This window comes from Triticum urartu, chromosome 1 (assembly GCF_003073215.2).
Source record: "Triticum urartu cultivar G1812 chromosome 1, Tu2.1, whole genome shotgun sequence".
Lineage (NCBI taxonomy): Eukaryota > Viridiplantae > Streptophyta > Magnoliopsida > Poales > Poaceae > Triticum > Triticum urartu.
Window position 1 is genome coordinate 327,800,781 of NC_053022.1, and position 19,040 is coordinate 327,819,820.

A 19,040-nucleotide genomic window follows, 5' to 3' on the forward strand; every position below is an offset into this window, starting at 1 on the left:
TGAATTATTACCATGGTCCGCCAAATTTTTTAATTACTGAATCAGCATAAGTTTTATGTTTCTCTGTTGTAATTCTTCTGTAGGCTGTTTTCTGTGTCTCTACAAGTGCCTTTTTGCTTAGATGCTTTTTTTACAGTGCATCAAGTAGAGTTTAGTTCATTCACCTCTCCACATCTCCTCATTTTCATGATTGTTCAGATTGCTAACCGACGGACTAGAAGCATGCCCACCTTTCTGTTCCTTTTAGTTCCAAATAATCTTTTTTTTCGAATGAATGCATGCTTATAGTATTGAAATATATTTTTTCTATACTTGGTAGATCATAAACCGCCAAATTACGCTGCTATTGGTGTGTTTACTGCTCCATAATTGAGTTAGTTTTGTGTGCATTATCTGAACAATGTCAACGCTACCTTCCTTCTGACATACTATTTCGGCTGTTGATCGATGTTGCGGCTGCTGCGGCTGGTGGTGCTCTGGGCACGCAAGGGGAGCGCGGCACACAAACTCTGCCTGCTCAAGACGTTGCGCCACAACCATGCCGGCCTCGGTGTCAGGCGCAACGATTGGTTTGCACTATGGCGAACTAGAATTCGCCAGCGCACACTTGCTCCAGTTTATCCTCTACGGCAATGGTCACTACTTCTGCGATGCCCGTGAGAGGGATGTGGACTGCATCGAGGACTACTACGATGGCGAGCAAAACGAGCACGGCCTGGAGAACCTCGATGATGGGCAGATGAGCAGTTGCTCTATAGTGGCAGGTCCTCGTGGCTGCAGTACAATGACATGAGATGTGCTAGATACAGTGCTAAGATTGCATGTTTATTTGTCAATCTTGATACCCTTTTGGACAAGCCACAGTATGTGGAATGCATCTTGTAAGCAGCACTACTACTTCCCTTGGTTTATACTTTCAGCTCTAAAACTTGGTTGTCATTCATTCAAAAAATTCTAAGCTATATATGCATATGTGCTATCAATTAGAACACAACCAGCTGAAAGGGTGCTCATCTATCTAGCACCGCACCAGCTACCACTCAGGCAGTGCAACTTGAAGGGGTACAACAAGACTGCAACTGGGTCGCCTTGCATTTTATGTTCATTTTTTTATCGTTTTCTACTTTAGTTTTCCAAAAAGAAATAAATTAAATAAAAAATTGGAAAAGGAAAGAAACGGGAGGGTCATTATGCCCTGGTTTTTGCTTGTACGGTGGGGTACTGGAGCCGACCCAATCCTATCCGTTCCAGCGGGGCCAAGTCAGGACAAGTCTTTTTTTAACATTGTATAATCAAAATTACTCACATACACGAGTATACACACACTCTAATAATACACGCATATCCTATCCCTATGAGCATCTTTAAGAGAATGAGCCCGCCTACCATTTTGAAATTTTACATAGTTGTCACACACGCCTCTTAGTCGACGGGAATATTTCCTCCCATTAAACAAACATCGTCGGAAGCCTGAAATAAATCAAGGAATAATGCGGGCGTCAATGTCAAGTCTAGAACTTGAACCCTGGTAGACTGGAGATATCGCTGTTCTTCTAAACATCCAACCATAGGACAAGCCTACAAGACATAACGTACGTGCAGGGAGATCAAATAGAGTGTATTCAGTAAGCGGCGCACCCCGCTCCCCGATCAGAATGGGCCGGCCCATTTAGCATAGTAGCAATAGTTTTGTTCTTTTGGTTTCTCTTTCTCGCTGTTTTTCTTTTTTTCTCTATGGTTTTAGGCCGGGCTTTTTATTTTACTTTTCCTTTTTCAATTGTAAATTTCATGAATTTTCTCTTTTGAAATTCGTGAACAATATTTCTTAAATTTGCAAACTTTTTTCAAATTCGTGAACTTCTTAACTCAAATATGTGAACTTTTGGGTCTCAATGTTGTGATATTTTTCAAATTTCATGAATTATTTTTTAAAATATGTGATTTTTTCAAACTCATGAACCTTTTTCTAAAATTTGTGCACATTTTTAAAAAAATCATGAACTTTTTATAAATTTGTGATTTTTTCAAATTCATCATATTTTTGCTAAATTCATGAACTTTTTTCAAATTCGTGAAATTTTTCAACCTTTTTAACTTTTTTCAAATTTGTCATCTTTTCTTTTCAAATTGGGGGAAAAATAAAATTCTTGATCTTTTCTAAATTTAATGAAAAAAACAATAATTTCAACTGTACTAAAATTCAGGATTTTTTTTAAATCTGTGAACATTTTTTTCAAATCTATAAAAAAATCAGTTTTGTAAAAATTTCTTGAATTTGTAATTTTTAATAATATGTGAATATTTCTTTATTGAAAAACCGGCAGCCTATTTTTTTTGGACAGTAGTACATCAGCATAAGAGGAAACCAAGGAAAAAAAAGAAAGAATGAAAAAAAGCAGGCGAGTGAGTGAGCTTGTGCAAGCACTGCAGTGTTGGGCCATGTTGTTACCTGGTGTCGCGTGTGCGCCAGTGTGCTTGGGGGCGCATGAAGCGCTATTTAGGATCTCTTGGAGATAAGCTGATCCGATTTTATCATACACTATAATAATGCACAAAAAGAAAAGGAAACAGACAAAACAAAAGAAGAGACAAAATGCGGTACAAATACACGATCAACACATTGACGATGTGAGGTGAATGAGACATAGTTATGTCTCGGCTAGATGAGTTCAACGCTTCCATATTCATATCCCCTTGCGACGCATGGACAGTTATTACAGATACAAGTAAAAATGATGAACTTAAGCTTGGGTAGAAATAAAAAGTTCCAGTGGCCGGAAGTAAGAGCTTGTTTGGTTTGTGTCCTGGCCACCGTGCCTGAAAAAAGTCAGTGCCTGAAACAGACCTGAGAGCATATGTGTTCTATGCCTGGGCAGGCTGGCCTGAGAGGAGGACGTTTGGATGATACCCTGGCCTGAAAAAGCATTAGGGAATATTTTATAGGGTCAAAAGTATATACGGTTGTGGAGTCCATTGTACCGGCAGAATATTTTAACACTAATATGTAACCAGGCACGCACCAGACATTCGGAATCGTTCGCCTGGCACCAAGCTAATGATGGTGCCTGTATTTGCCCAGGCTAATGACCACGACAACTTTTTTAGGCTAGGCATTGTGTCAAATCGCTCAGGACATTATCCAAACATGTCTCGGGCAGGTTTCAGGCACACTTGTGGCCAGGCACGAAATCACGAGGAAGGCAACCAAACTGACCCTAAATCCGTTTTTTCGCTTCGAGATTTTGACCATGCGTTGCCCAACCAAGTTGAGTGGGAGAAGAAGAGGCATCTTTCACCAAATCAACGTTATTGTAATCACCGCATCATCGTGGGCAGGGTACAACGCTAATCTAAACAAGAGCCCCAGGAAGAAGAGCATACCTATGCCTACTCCAGATTCTATTACCAACGCGGTGACTTACAGCTGCACTAGATGACATCGATCCAAGGGCCTCGTCGCCCTGTCCAAAACCACCCGAAGCCGCGGCGAAGCTGAATATACACTGAGCACACCCGCACACCCGCACATGTAATTTAACTTGCTACAGCTGTACGCAGTCACGACGCTGATCTCGCAATATTACAGGTACCACTGTTTCACAGATCGCACGGACGGACGGCTAGTTAAGCTCCCAAAAGCCGTTGAAATGAAAATTTCCCGTACTGCCTGCAAGGTCACTTGTACTGCTGCCGTACAGTCACATCGCCGAGCCGTGCGTCTGTCGTGGAGCAGGCAAGGGGTAGTGGCGACACGCAGGCAGGCAGGCATGCATGGCTCTGCGCCGGCGCTGTTGCCCATGCTCATGCGAGCCAAAGCACGGGCTCACTGATCGATCGTTCGGTGCCCGCCGATCCGGTTCGAGTTTCCGAAACTGAAACGGCTGGCATCTAGAGTAGGCATACTCCCGGTTAGGCCAACTCCATCGCACAATTCTATCCTGTCCAGCCTCATCCGTTTAGAATAAAACGGACAAAAAAGATGGCCCAGCGCGGAACGGCTCAGACTTATCTTATCCGTTTTGTGTCCGGGCCGACCCATTTCAAGCGCATCTTTACGTCGGATTTGGGTCGCCGCGGACACCAAACGGACGCGCCGCTCGTCCGTGTCTGGCCGCGTGGCGGGGCGACCACCTACCTCCCGCCCGCCAACATCAATGCACACGAGCGGGCGGCCCCACCTATCATCCGCACGTCGAACGGTCGCCGTCCTTCTTTAAGTGGGAAGCATGGACGGGGCGTCGTCTACGCTGCCCCGCGCCATCCCGCGGCCTCCTCGAAACCCGACAACCCCAGTCCGAAACCCTAGCCAACATCTCGCCGGCCGGCCGCCCGCAGCCATGGGCCTCTGGAACTACGGCTGCAAAGGCAAGCACGGCCGCGAGGCTGGTTCCTCGTCGGGACGCCGCCACGAGCCTGCGTCGCCATCGCCACCACGCCGGGCCCCCGCGCCGCCCGCCTTCTCCATCGCGCCCACGTCCGCCGGCGAGCGCGACGGACATTACATCCGCGCGTCGGTGTGCCGCCGTTATTGGGAGACGAGGACGCCGCTCCCCTGGAGCGACGTCCATCTCCTCAATAACTGGCATCTCTCCGCCGACCGGGTCCCGATCCCGCCGGTCCCGACGAGCGGCCGTGCGCGCGACAAGGAGATCGAGCGCCGCCGCCGCCTTCTCCCCGGCGACCTCTTCTACGACCCCAGGTACGCCCCCGACTGGGCTCTGGGACACCTGATTTCGTGACGAGCACGACACCAGGCGCGCGTCGTTCTTCGTCGGCACCTCGACGGGGCCGCGGCGGCCACGACAGGAGCGCGCAGTGCCTGCTCCCCAGGAGCGCAGGCGTAGACGGGTGCGCGGCGTCACGCCCACGCCGTCCCCTTCCCCGTCTTCGTCGCCACCTCCCCCTCCTCGCATGACAGCGGAGGAGGAGGCCTGTCTCCTGTAGCTTGTCATGGACGACTCCATGAACACGCACGACGAGCGGCAGTGGGACGGCCTGGAGGAGACCATGGCCCTCTCTGCCGCCGGGGACGTCGCCTTTCCGGAGCTGCAGATGGCGGCCGTCACGGAGGAGGCCATGGAGGAGGACCCGCCGGCCGCGTTCCAGCAGCTGCTGGGCCAGGGGTGGGGCAGGTCCTGCACTGCTCCGGAGATGGCCGCGGGCGTGGGCGTGAACTGGTGCCCCACTCCGCCGCGGTCACCGGAGCGGGAGGCGTCGCCACGGGAGGAGGTGGTGCAGGCACCTCCGGCTGTCCAGCCCGCCCCCGTCTAAGACGCACTCCTGGCCCATCTGTGGACGCCGCCGGCCTACGTCGACCTCGTCAGCGATGACGACGACACCGGCGGCCAGTGAAGACGACGACGGCCACGGCACCGACGGGCGCGGCAGGAGTGCGCGTGAGGCATTTTTTTTATTTTGTTTTTATATGTTAATTATGAAATTGGGCCTTTTAAGTGGCTGTGGAAACCGGGCCGTTTTATGGCCGACCCCTATATATGTTTTATGTTTTTTTAAATGCGTTTATTTACTTTTTTAGTTATTTCATTCTAGTTTTTATTTTTATTTTTATTCACGTCCATCCGGACACGATTTAGGGTGCGGCCACGCGGTGGGCGCACGCACGACTCATCTGACAAAGCCGGACACGGCCGAAACCATCGACGCTTCAAAAAAACAAAATTCGGCTAATCCAGATGTTCATTTAGGATCGCGCGGTGGAGTTGGCCTTAGGGCCGTGAACTCGCCTTCGTCGGGTAAAGATTGTGACGGCCGGAGATGTTGCCCAGTCGGAGGAAACCACGGAGGAGACAGGCGTGGAGCGCTGTCCCCCCGTCCCCGTGGCACTGGCAGCGTCGAGCAGGCCGGCCAAGAGCACCACAGCTGGAGCGCGAATCTCGCTATACTAAAAGAGTCGAGGCAGTATATATTCCATCCTCCACGCGTACAGGTCAACCCTACTTGACCCCGTACAAGAGGCCTGTCTGGGGACTGACTGGGGAGGTATCGAGATTCGAGAGCCCATCGACGGTGATTCGATTCGCCAGAGCGGCCGTGGAAACCGCGCCGAAGCTTCCCTGCTGGTCTCGGCCGTAAAAACGCCGAGCTACTATCATCATTAAGATGACAGACACACCTATCGACCGGCTCTGGCAGGCTAACAGACAAATGCCTATACTGTTTTTCTTCTCTCTTCTGCGCTCATGCCTAGTGATATTTCTGCACGTAGAACCTTAGACGTCGCCGGCTTTTCGGGGCTGAAATCACCGCTGATCCGGAATCCTCAGCCTGCGAACGAACTCAGGACGACTGAATGTATCAACCGTGCATGAACTCGTTGGGCTCTGTTGGCTACACACATTTAGCGCGAGCACCGCTACCAAATCCATTATAGACGTTGCCGTCGAGTACAAGACACGGGGCAGCCACCCCCAATTATAGAAGTGGATGATCGGCCACAGATCGCTCAGCTTCACGTACCAACGTACGCCCATGTAGCTAGCTAGCCATGGACCAAAGCCATAATTCCTACTAGCCTCGTAGCCGTCCCTGGTGGGTGTGCGAGTGTGATTAGTACAATCACCAATGCACGTCAGTTTCCCTTGGAGCCATGTAACCAAAGCCTCCACAGCGGTCTCTGACCTGAACCCGACCCGCGCCGTGCGTCTTCTACTTAAACCCACGCCCACGAGCGGCTGCACGCAGTTCCGTCTTCTCTTCTCCATCGCCTCCTCGCCCACCTGCTCTCGCATCGCAACCCCCGCATAAAAACAAGCGTTTTCCTTTTCGTGCACAGCCTGCACGAACGCCCGAAGCTACCGCGCAAGCCGGGCGCGCGCACGGGGCCAGGCAAGTACGGATCAGCGGGGTACTTAACAGCCGCTGGCTGAGCACAGTGGACACACGGCCAGCTAGCTAGCTCAGTGGCCTTTTGTGCTCTGCTCTCGCTTCACTCTGCTCGGTGGTCAGCTCGCGGAGAGGAGCGAGTGGCGCGGCAATGGCGGTGGCCGGCGTCGAGGGTAGGCCGCTGAGGCTCAAGGATCTCCTGGAGCTGGACTGCGACTCGTGCAGCGCCGCCGGCTTCCGCTGCTACCCGCGCCACCTCTGCGTCCCGGCAGCGGCGCCGCTGCGGGCGCGCCACAACGCCCTCCACGAGCCGGCCGAGGCGCCTCGTGGGCTCGGGCGATCGCCCTCCCTGCGCCACCCCTTGCTCTCGATCAGGACCCTCTCGCGCCGGCTCAGGGACGGCTTCAGCTGGCGGCGCCGGGAGGAGGAGGAGGAGGAGAAGGCGGCACCGGTGCCCGCCGTCAGCAGCAGCAGCAGCTCCGACTCGGAGTCGTCGGAGTCGGGGTCGTCGACCGAGAGGAAATCCGAGTCGGACTTCTCTGCAAGCTCGACGGAGAGCCTGCACGCCGGCGCCGCCACCAGCACCGCCTGCACGAGAGAAGAAGATAAGGAGGAGGTACCGTCCTAATCACCTTCATTTTCTTGCAGTAACTAGGATTAATGGCGGTCGTTAATTCAGTTAGGAGCGCCGGCCTCGTCGCCCCACCGGCTTTAATTTGGTCCGTTGCATTATTCACGTAGGAGTACTCCGTAAGCTCTGGATTGCCATGAAACGGGAGCCCCACGTACACGTAGTGGAGTAATTCATTTGGCGAACCAAGGCAGGCACGTTGGCCGTATCCGCCATTAATTGCTACGCTTGGATTCGTGCATGCATGTGTACGAGCATCCAATGGAAGCTACGAGGGTACGACATTGATACCGTAGGCAGCAGCGGTACGTGGTCCTGGGCAGTGCTACCGCACTATTTGTACAGAGTACTACTACGTACGTAGAGTAAAGTCGTGTAGCTTCTCCGACCCGACCGTGACGATACTCGTCGACGGAAAGGAATTGACGTAGTACTAGTAGTAGTCCACTGTTATACCCTAGCCACCTAGATTTACGGCCTCGGATGTTTGACATTTCACAGACTGCATTCTTTAGTTTAGAAGCGGATCGTGGTACATAACGTAGTACTACACTTCTTTATTTGTCATTATTACCGTAAGTACGTAGTACATTTGACGAGTAAAACTATGTACGCACTGCTTTGCAAATGGTCGCTGCGATGAGATTTGTGCGTGCCTTGGAGTTGCGATTGCCTAGCTTTTGGTAGCAAAACCGGTGTGGTACTGGTGGCAGCGTCCCTTTCTCAAGACAAAACATCTTTCACCGGTTAGGTTTCTTTCAGCGAGTAGTATAGCCTCTGAAATCCGCATCAGCCTCGGCCATAAGTACTACCATTAGGTTGGTTCCGGGAAAAGGATTTGAACGTACTGCCGCTACGCTAGCTTGGTGAAAATTGCATGAAACGGCACGTACAAATTGCTACAGGCCTGTGTCTAGAGCTCTCTGTCCGGCTCCGGCATGTTGTTCCTGTTCACTCCCGCTGCATGCAGGACGTGCTGCAGTGCAGTGCAGTGCGTGGCTACATGGGGGTAGCTCCGGTGGTCACCGGGAGGCAGTGGTTGCCGCCGATCGAGCATAAATGTGTTTAGGCCGAGGCGAGGCGCCTAGTTAGTGCGGCTTGTCGGGAAGCGATTGATCGAGCCCAGTGTTGTCGCTTCCGTCGAGCAAGGTGGCTAGCCGCCGTAGCCTCCATCGGGCCTTTCGGCTCCGACCGACCGAGTGATGGCACGCACCCACTGCCCTATCCGCGATGCATTATTTAGCTGCACGCACGCGTGTGTATGCGTCTCTACCAACCACGTACTACTCGTACCCCCGCCCATGTCCTCGTGCGCAACCGCCGCATGTGCCACTGCCCACATGCAAGCAAGTACTCCCATGCGTGCTTCAATGGCCAAATTAAATATACTACTACTATAGTGGTTTATCGGCAAGGCGCCGCGCGTTCTGCATCTGCTCTGCTAGTTTATGGTCGACGAGACTTTTCTCTGCTCTGCGTGTAGTACGTAGATTACTACTACTAGTAATTGGTTTGTTTCATCTGCGTTTGTCTGTTGGGAAAGGGTCAAGATCGCCACCGGCGCAGAACGGCCGGGCTAGCCGGAGCCGGCTGCTCCCGTGAGCCGTAAACCGGCCCTCCTGTGGCCTGCGCCGACGTCGGCCGCGGCCTTCGCCGTGGGCGCGCGCGACAACTTTAATCGACGGTGGTTACGCATGCTAACTGGAGTGCGATGTTGCAGGCGATGGACAGCGGATCCAAGGAGGCGGACGACAAGGAGCAGCTCAGCCCAGTGGCGGTCATGGACTTCCCGTTCGACGACGACTACGAGGACGACGCCGTGGAAGAGGAGGAAGGGAGGGTCGGCGGCGCTGCCGCGTGCTCGACCTCCTTCAGCGACAGCCTTGCGCAGCTTCACCAGAGTAAGATTTGTTGTAAATGCCCAACAAAAATGGATTTCTAAATGCGGGATCCGACACGTTACGGGCGTTCCAGAAAAGCCGCGCTTCGCGGCTAGTCTACCGCTACTGCTCATGCGGCCATCGTGCCGGAGAAAGCAAAATGCCCGGATCGAGTAGAGATCCTGCACGGGGCCACACGGCCGGTGACGGTCGGGGAAAAGGCTTGGAACTGTTTCCGGTTCGCTTGACCATGGGTTGGCGCTTACGGTTATCGTTGATGGAACCAAGGACATTGAGTGTCACTCCTTAGTTCTAACTCTTACTATTCCTTTGTCGTTGTGCAGGGAGAAATATACAGATGCACTACAAGATCAGACGACGGTTCGGGAGCGTCGGGGAGGTCGGAGCCGTCGACCTCGACGAAACCTTCGCCGCCGCCTCGGACTCCGACGGCCTCGGCAGCGTCCCGGTACAGCAGCCGGAGTATTTCTGCGCAGCAACGGCGCTGTCATGTCCCGAGGGTCGCCGGAGCGTCGGCGTATGCCAAGACCCCGACGAGCACAACCTCCTGGTTGGCACCGTGTCGGCGGTCTGCGCCTCCGAGCGGCTCCTACTCGACTTCTTCGCCGAGACGCGAAAGAACGGCACGCTGAAAAACTTCGAAGCCGCGGCGAGGCTGGCCGAGGACTGGATCGAAGGCACTGGGGCTCGGTGGGGTCTCAAGGAGGTGTTGTGCGGCCGGGAGCGCCTTGTTGCGGAGATGGACCGGAGCCGACGGTGGTCAGCACGGCTCGGAGAGGTGGAAGAGGAGCGTCAGATCGGCGTGGTGGTGGCTGGCTTGCTCATCGACGAGCTGGTGGCCGGCCTGGTCACGGATCTGCTTCTGTAGGTTACTAGGTGTCGCAACTACAGTATGTAAGTATACCATGTCGAATAAAACAAAACACTATGTAGGTACACAGACATGTTCAGATGTTAGCTCGGGGGTTAGGGCATCTCGAACGTCTGGCCTTGAAAACAGGCACTTCATTTGTCTTATGGACTGTGCTAACTGGTGGTTAGGAACAGATCCGGACGACCTTCGATTGATCCTCCCATTCGTCCCGCTGCGTCGTTCTAGCTTGTGCATGCATCTTCATCTTATTTTTGTCCACTCCACTAGCAGTTAATTAGAGTTGCTAACCATATATATGCAGAAAAAACAAAAATGATGGTGTCATCAAAGATTCTTCCCAATGCGAAAATTTAAAATGTTTTATAGCACAAACCGTCGCTTCGATTAAAAAACTGTTTTCACGTAAAAGATTCGTAGCGACGAGATCTTCGAAACTAGATCCCATGTTGATATGTTTTGACGACTTTTTTTTGGGGTCAGAAGTTACCACGTGTTCTACACAATTTATCATATCTGTGGTACCTAAGTTATCATGTTGTTTACACAGAAATTACCGAGGCATGAAAAAGTTTCTCCAACCTTTTATCCACAAGCACATGCGTGCATGCATTAGAAGAAATTTTTCATGTCATCCTAGTTCTTCTTGTTCAAAACTTCAAAATATTTTATAGCTCAAATTGTCGGTCCAATCAAAAAGTCGATTTCACATAAAGTATCTATCACGACGAGACCTTCGAAACTAGATCTCATGTTGATATGTTTTGACAGACTTTTTTCATGCAAATAGTTATCAGGCCCGGGCTAAGTAAGTTATCAGATCTGATGTGTGTCTATTATCATGCTATTTACACATGAGTAACCGTGGTACATTTTGAACAACTATTTTTTTGGACAACGCGGTGTTTGTGCGTGAGTTACCATGCCCGCGGTCCATATATTACCATGTTATTTACGCATAAGTTATCAAGGTTATGTTTTCAAACAATTGCCTTCCCCGCCATCGAAGTTATCACGGGTGTTTGCACATGATTTATCAAGTTTACGGTGCGTATATTATCATGGTATTTATATGGAAGTTATCAGGAGGGGTTATGTTTTCAAACAACTTCATCCCCTCCCAACACCCCGGACCGTAAGTTACTGTGGTATTTATGCGTAAGTTATCACGTATACGGTGCATACTGTACCATGCTATTTGACGGAAGTTGTCGGTGATGTTTTTAAACACCTCCTCCCCCCGGTCAAAGTTATCACGGTATTTGCGCATGAGTTATCAGATTTATGTTGTGTAAATTATCATGCTAATTACGTAGAAGCTATCGGGTGATGTCTTCAACTTTTTCTCCCTGTCAAAGTTATCACGATGTTTGCGCATGAGTTATCATGTCTGTGGTGTGTAAAATATCATGCTATTTACGCATAAGCTACCAGGGGTGTATTATACCATATGTAGCCTGATACCTACAAAAATTAACCATGTTGATAACTATAGTACATCTAGCCCGATAACTGCATAGTAAGCATGTTGATAACTATAGTAGATATTGCCCGATAACTATAGTAGATCTTGCCCGATAACTACAAAATAACCATGTTGATAACTATAGTACATCTAGCCTGATAACTACAAAATAATCATGTTGGTAACTATAGCGCATAGTAACTATGTTGTGAGATGGTGGATCTTGCCACTTTTCAAAATTGATGCAGAAGAGGATGGGCGTTGGACATTCCTAATCTACTCAACTCCTTCCAAATCAAGTACACACTAAAGCATGTTTTCAAAATTGATTGAACATTGTTTTTCTTGATCTAAGATTATTTCTTACGAATCCTCATCATCGCCTGCTTACGAAAATATTAAAAAAACGAATGTTCAATAAAAATTTCTCCCGAGTGAAAGTAACCTCAGTGCTTGCATGTAATTTGTGACTACGTCAAGTAAATTACCATGTGATTTACATCAAAATTACCGCGGGTATGTTTCAACAATTTGTTTGGATCAACATTTGTGTAGGTACAAAGTCTCGATAAGGTGGATCCTTCGCTCTGTTTATTAGCAACCAGGATCAACTCTGAATGGCAAAGGAAATTTGTTGTCTGTATAGCGTACAAATTAGAAAACTAGTTCAAAAAAGCGTCAAAGGTTGTGCTAGCGTAGTGGCTAGTGCCTCTTTGTATCATGTACTGGTCCAGTGTTCGAATCCTGTTCACAATGTAATTTTTTGGCTTAAAAAAAGTGCAACAATGAGAGAGAAAATGGGTAACGCCCAAAAATCACGGCAACCTCCCATTAAAAGCCCCTCCTAAAATCGCGGCGACCGGCGACCTCCCACAAAACGTGAAACGGCAACCTTCCAGTAAAACGTGGTCAACGCCCAGCTGCCCCGCCGCGCAAAATCGCTACCTAAAATAATAGCCAGGCGATCACGATCCAACGGCTCCGACATCGTCCGGATCTGTTGCAAAAATTCGGACGGCAGGAATATAGCTTTCTCGTTGTCTTATATACGCGAGCCGTCCATCCAATCCTATCGTTAAGCTATCAAATCTTCGATGAGTGAAACAGTTATGCAATTTTTTAAAAAAACTTTGATTTTGAATAAAGAATCACGAAATAGGAAAAAAATGCAGATTTTCAAAAATGTATCATCGATTTTGAAAAAACAAATCATGCATTCAGAAAAAGTTCATCCATTTTGAAAAAAAAACTTCTTGGATTTTCAAAAATCATGAAACTGAAAAAAGTTTATCAATTTGGGAAAAAAAGTTCATGATTTTTTTTAAAATATGCAAACTTAAAAAAAAGCTCATGGAAATTGAGAAAAAACTTCACAAATTTACAACACAAAATGAATTCCAAAAACGTTCATGCATTTTAGAAAAAGAAAAAGAAAGGAGAAAAAAATAAAAAAAAGGAAAATAAGAAAAATAAAAACGAAAACTAACAAAGAAAACAGGTGATAAGACGAACAAAAAAGGTAAAGCAAACCCACCTAGAAGCTTCTGGAACAAGCGAAACAACTACCCCTTTGTTGGGAAACGTAGCATGCAATTTTAAAAAATTCCTACGCTCACACAAGATTTATATAGGAGATGCATAGCAATGAGAGGGAGAGACTGTGTCCACATACCCTCATAGATCGAAAGCGAAAGCGTTTGACAACGTGGTTAATGTAGTCGAACTTCTTCTCGTTCCGACCGATCAAGCACCGAACGTACGACATTTTCGAATTCTGCACACGTTCAGCTCGATGACGCCCATCGAACTCTTGATCCAGCCAAATGTCGAGGGAGAGTCTCGTCAGCACGACGGCGTGGTGACGGTGATGGTGAAGTGATCCGCGCAGGGCTTCGCTTAAGCACTACGTGAATATGACCGGAGACATAAACTGTGGAGGGGACGCCACACACGGCTAACAATTGTTGTTTTGTGTTCTAGCGGTGCCCCTCCCCCCTCATATATATAGGTTGGAGGGGAGGAGAGGCAGCCAAGGGGGCACCCCAAATAGGAGGAATCCTACTTGGGCGCCTCCCAATTCGGCCTCCCTCCTTCCATATTCATCCAGAGGGGAAAGGAAGGAGGAGGGAGGAAAGAAGGAAGGGCGAGGCCGAATACCTCCCTTTCCTTTCTCTCTTCCCTTCTTTCCTTCCCCCCTTATTTCGGCCTACACGGGACGCACCAGCCCCTTAGGGGCTAGTCTATCCCCTTCTTGGCCCATTAGGCCCATGTAGTTGCCGGGGGATACCCGGAACCCCTTCCGGTGACCCGATATGTATCCGGTACCCCCGAAACACTTTCGGTGTCCAAATACCATCGTACTATATATCAATCTTTACCTCTCGACCATTTAGAGATTCCTCGTCATGTCCGTGATCCCATCTGGGACTTCGAACAATATTCGGTCACCAAATCACATAACTCACATAATACAAAATCGTCATCGAACGCTAAGCGTGCGGACCCTACGGGTTCGAGAACTTTGTAGACATGACCGAGACACATCTCCGGTCAATAACCAATAGCGGAACCTGGATGCTCATATTGGTTCCCACATATTCTACGAAGATCTTTATCGGTCGTACTGTAATGACAACATACGTTATTCCCTTTGTCATCGATATGTTACTTGCCCGAGATTCGATCGTCGGTATCTTCATACCTAGTTCAATCTCGTTACCGGCAAGTCTCTTTACTTGTTCCATAATGCATCATCCCGCAACTAACTCATTAGTCACATTGCTTGCAAGGCTTATTATGATGTGCATTACCGAGAGGGCCCAGAGATACCTCTCCGATACTCGGAATGATAAATCCTAATATCGATCTATGCCAACCCAACAAACACCTTCGTAGATACCTGCAGAGCATCTTTATAATCACCTAGTTACGTTGTGATGTTTGATAGCACACAAGGTATTCCTCCGGTATCCAGGAGTTGCATAATCTCATAGTCAAAGGAATATGTATATGACATGAAGAAAGCAATAGTAATAAAACTGAACGATCATAATGCTAAGCTAACGGATGGGTCTTGTCCATCACATCATTCTCCTAATGATGTGACCCGTTCATCAAATGACAACACATGTCTATGATTAGGAAACTTAACCATCTTTGATTAACGAGTTAGTCTAGTAGAGGCTTACTAGGGACATGGTGTTTTGTCTATGTATCCACACATGTATCAAGTTTCCGGTTAATACAATTATAGCATGAATACTAAATATTTATCATGATATAAGTAGATATAAAATAACAACTTTATTATTGCCTCTAGGGCATATTTCCTTCAGTCTCCCACTTGCACTAGAGTCAATAATCTAGTTCACATCTATATGTGATTAACACCCAAAGAGTACTAAGGTGTGATCATGTTTTACTTGTGAGAGAGGTTTAGTCAACAGGTCTGTCACATTCAGATCCGTATGTATTTCTATGTCTAGAATACTCTGCATGGAGCTACTCTAGCTAATTGCTCCCACTTTCAATATGTATCCAGATTGAGACTCTGAGTCATCTGGATCAGTGTTAAAGCTTGCATCAACGTAACCCTTTACAATGAACTCTTTATCACCTCCATAACCGAGAAACATTTCCTTAGTCCTCTTAGGTAACTAAGGATAATTTTGACGGCTGTCCAGTGATCCACTCCTGGATCACTATCGTACCCCTTTTCCAAACTCATGGCAAGGTACACAATAGGTCTGGTACATAGCATGCCATACTTTATAGAACCTATGGCTGAGGCATAGGGAATGACTTTCATTCTCTCTCTATCTTTTGTCGTGGTCGGGTTTTGAGTCTTACTCAACTTCACACCTTGCAACACTGGCAGGAACTCTTTCTTTAACTGATCCATTTTGAACTTCTTCAAAATCTTGTCAAGGTATGTGCTTTGTGAAAGTCCTATTAAGCGTCTCGATCTATCCCTATAGATCTTGATGCCCAATATATATAAGTAGCTTCACCGAGGTCTTTCATTGAAAAATTCCCATCCAAGTAACCTTTTATGCTATCCAGAAATTCTATATCATTTCCAATCAATAACATGTCATCCACATATAATATCAAAAATGCTATAGAGCACCCACTCACTTTCTTGTAAATACAAGCTTCACCGTAATTTTGTATAAAACCATATGCTTTGATCATCTCATGAAATCATATATTCCAACTCAGAGATGCTTACACCAGTCCATAGATGGATCGCTGGAGCTTGCACACTTTGTTAGCACCTTTAGGATCGACAAAACCTTCTGATTGCATCATATACAACTCTTCTTTAAGAAATCCATTAAGGAATGCAGTTTTGACATCCATTTGCCAGATTTCATAATCATAAAATGTGGCAATTGCTAACATGATTCGGACAGACTTAAGAATTGCTATGGGTGAGAAAGTCTCACCGTAGTCAACTCCTTGAACTTGTCGGAAACACTTTTGTGACAAGTCAAGCTTTGTAGACAGTAACATTACCATCAACGTCAGTCTTCCTCTTGAAGATCCATTTATTCTCTATGGCTTGCCGATCATCGGGCAAGTCCACCAAAGTCCACACTTTGTTCTCATACATGGATCATATCTCAGATTTCATGGCCTCAAGCCATCTGTCAGAATCTGGGCTCATCATAGCTTCTTAATAGTTCGTAGGTTCGTCATGGTCTAGTAACATGACTTCCAGAACAGGATTACTGTACCACTCTGGTGCAGATCGTGCTCTGGTTGACCTACGAGGTTCAGTAGTAACTTGATCTGAAGTTTCATGATCATTATCATTATCTTCCTCTCTAGTTGGTGTAGGCATCACGGGAATGGTTTTTTGTGATGAGCTACATTCCAATTCGAGGGAAGGTACAATTACCTCATCAAGTTCTACTTTCCTCCCACTCACTTTCTTTCGAGAGAAACCCCTTCTCTAGAAAGGATCCATTCTTAGCAACAAAGATCTTGCCTTCGGATGTGTGGTAGAAGGTGTACCCAACTATTTCTTTTGGGTATCCTATGAAGACGCACTTCTCCGATTTGGGTTTGAGCTTATCAGGTTGAAGCGTTTTGACATAAGTGTCGCAACCCCAAACTTTAAGAAACGGCAACTTTGGTTTCTTGCCAAACCATAATTCATACGGCATCGTCTTGACGGATTTAGACAGTGCCCTATTTAATGTGAATGCAGCTGTCTCTAATGCATAACCCCAAAATGATAAAGGCAAATCGGTAAGAGACATCATAGAACGCACCATATCCAATGGAGTACGGTTACGACGTTCGGACACACCATTACTGTTGGGGATATTACTATCAGCTGAGACCCGCCCGGGAGGGGGGGGGTCAGCCCCAATGGCGGGTTACGCAAGAAGCCCATCAAACATCCAAGATTGTAGTTTATTAAGTATTATAGAAGGCCCAAGGGCCTGAAGGTGGTTTAAGGCCTGATATTATGAACCGCCATATGTAAGGAAAGACTTGTAAGGAAAGGCATGTAAAGAAAGTCACCGAGCCGGACACAATTATGAGCCGACCGGGACTCTGTAGGCCACCAGGCGTCAACCCATGTATATAAGGGGACGACCTGGTGGCGTCTTAACGCAAGAAACAACAAATCGGTAACCAAGCCGGCGAGTTGAGCCTCTTGGAGATCGAAACCCCAACAATACCAATCCCAACTAGACGTAGGCTTTTACCTTCATCGTAAGGGGCCGAACTAGTATAAAAACTCTCTCGTGTCCTTTGCCCCGATTAACCCCTTTAAGCTTCCTAGCGCGATGGCCCTACGACTAAGTCCTTACTCTAGGACATTTGCCGTGACAATTCCACGACAGTTGGCACCCACTGTGGGGCCAGCGCATGGTGGATTTGAGTTCTTGAAGGGAAACTTCGAAGGGCTCAAGGGATACGCTGTGGGCCGGATGACCAAGAGTCGTCGTGGCAAGCTCTACATCAACGACGAAGGCTAGGGCCCCGAGGCCGGCTCAATCGAGTACGGGTACCGGGTCCCCTTCGGCGGAATTCACGTCTTCATCGGCCGGATCGGCGAGTCGGGCCCTGAGCCGGACGTCCACACCAACCTCATCGAAACGGCTCAGCGCGCCAGGACCACCCGTGTTCAATCTGTCGTGAAGCATGCCTTCGTAGGCTGCATCCACGGTGGTGAATACTCCGAAGGATTTGTGGCAGGCGCTGAGACGGCTGTCTGCTCTGACACTGCATCATCAACAGGCGAGACAGACTCTTTGTACCAGCTGCAAGACGGCATGCTCGGGGGCTGTTCCGATGGCAGCAGTATTCCGGACCCCCTTGAGCCGCCGAATTGGGCCGAAGTCTTCATGGCAGGGACACAACCCGGGCAGAACTCTACCGCAGTGGTAGCAGCAGCTATCGGGTCGGCTGCAGCCGGGTCAGGAGACCCCACGCGCCCCCCGGCTCATATTCTAATGGACCTCATGGATAAACTGACAACTTTGTTGACCGCCGTGGTAGAGCCGGCGGATAAAGCCCAGCACGATGCAGAGGTGGCACGCGTACGTGAAGAGATGGTGCGAGCTAAGGAAGATCTAGCCGCAGAGGAAACTCTGATGGCGGCAGAGCGAGCGGCTTTGGATGCTCGTGCTCAACAATTTCAAGCGGAGACTTTCCGGCTCTCGGTGGACCTTAATGCATCAAACAAAGTCATGAGGAGGAGGCATCAGAAAACTCAATCAAGTCTGCCTCTGACGCTTGATCCGAGGAACCTGTTCCATACACCCGGGGCCGGGGGGAGCAACCCGCCGGAGACAAACCGGATCATGACACCCGGTGCACCGGTTCAGCCACGTGCCACAGAGCCACCTCGTATAATTACCACTCCACCTCATTACGTGCCAACACCGCCAAGTCACTTCTCCAACCCTTTGGAGAACCTCATCGCAGCGTTGGCTCGTTTGGCGGCTCTCCCAATGGAAGGTGACTCACCAGTATCAATTGAAACACGAAGGGTCAGAGAACTTCTTCAAACGGCTCTGGCGCAGCAGGATGCGTACTCCTACAGTCGAGACAGGATCCACTCAACTCCTCGCCCGAGCCGGAGCCCGAGTTACAATAGGCATATGGAGTCCGCAGATATGTCAAGCAATGCTCAACGCCACAACCGGCCATACAGGTATGAGCCGGTGCGGGCTGGAGCCCTTAACTTGGCGGATCATGAGAGGATTCGTCAAGAGGCGGAACGAGCAGCTCAAATGGCAGCAGATCAGGCGGCTCATCAAACCTTTCCGGCTTATCCAGCAACCTCGGTTGAGGCAGGAGTGGCCA

General features: G+C 48.8%; 1 protein-coding gene across 1 annotated transcript; it reads left to right on the forward strand.

Moving 5' to 3' along the window:
- The first annotated feature begins 6,693 nt into the window (after positions 1-6,693).
- On the forward strand, positions 6,694-10,454 carry LOC125510258. The gene is made up of 3 exons (XM_048675383.1): positions 6,694-7,459; positions 9,195-9,375; positions 9,699-10,454. The coding sequence occupies exons 1-3, from the start codon at positions 6,995-6,997 to the stop codon at positions 10,241-10,243; spliced, it is 1,191 nt and encodes a 396-aa protein (XP_048531340.1). The 5' UTR covers positions 6,694-6,994; the 3' UTR covers positions 10,244-10,454.
- The last annotated feature ends 8,586 nt before the right edge of the window (positions 10,455-19,040 follow it).

Excerpts from the sequence above, each read along its gene's own strand:
- LOC125510258 (XM_048675383.1), top strand. The coding sequence starts at position 6,995 with ATGGCGGTGGCCGGCGTCGAGGGTAGGCCGCTGAGGCTCAAGGATCTC. Across the intron at positions 7,460-9,194 it reads GAGAAGAAGATAAGGAGGAG|GCGATGGACAGCGGATCCAA; the intron begins GTACCGTCCTAA and ends GCGATGTTGCAG. Across the intron at positions 9,376-9,698 it reads CCTTGCGCAGCTTCACCAGA|GGAGAAATATACAGATGCAC; the intron begins GTAAGATTTGTT and ends GTCGTTGTGCAG.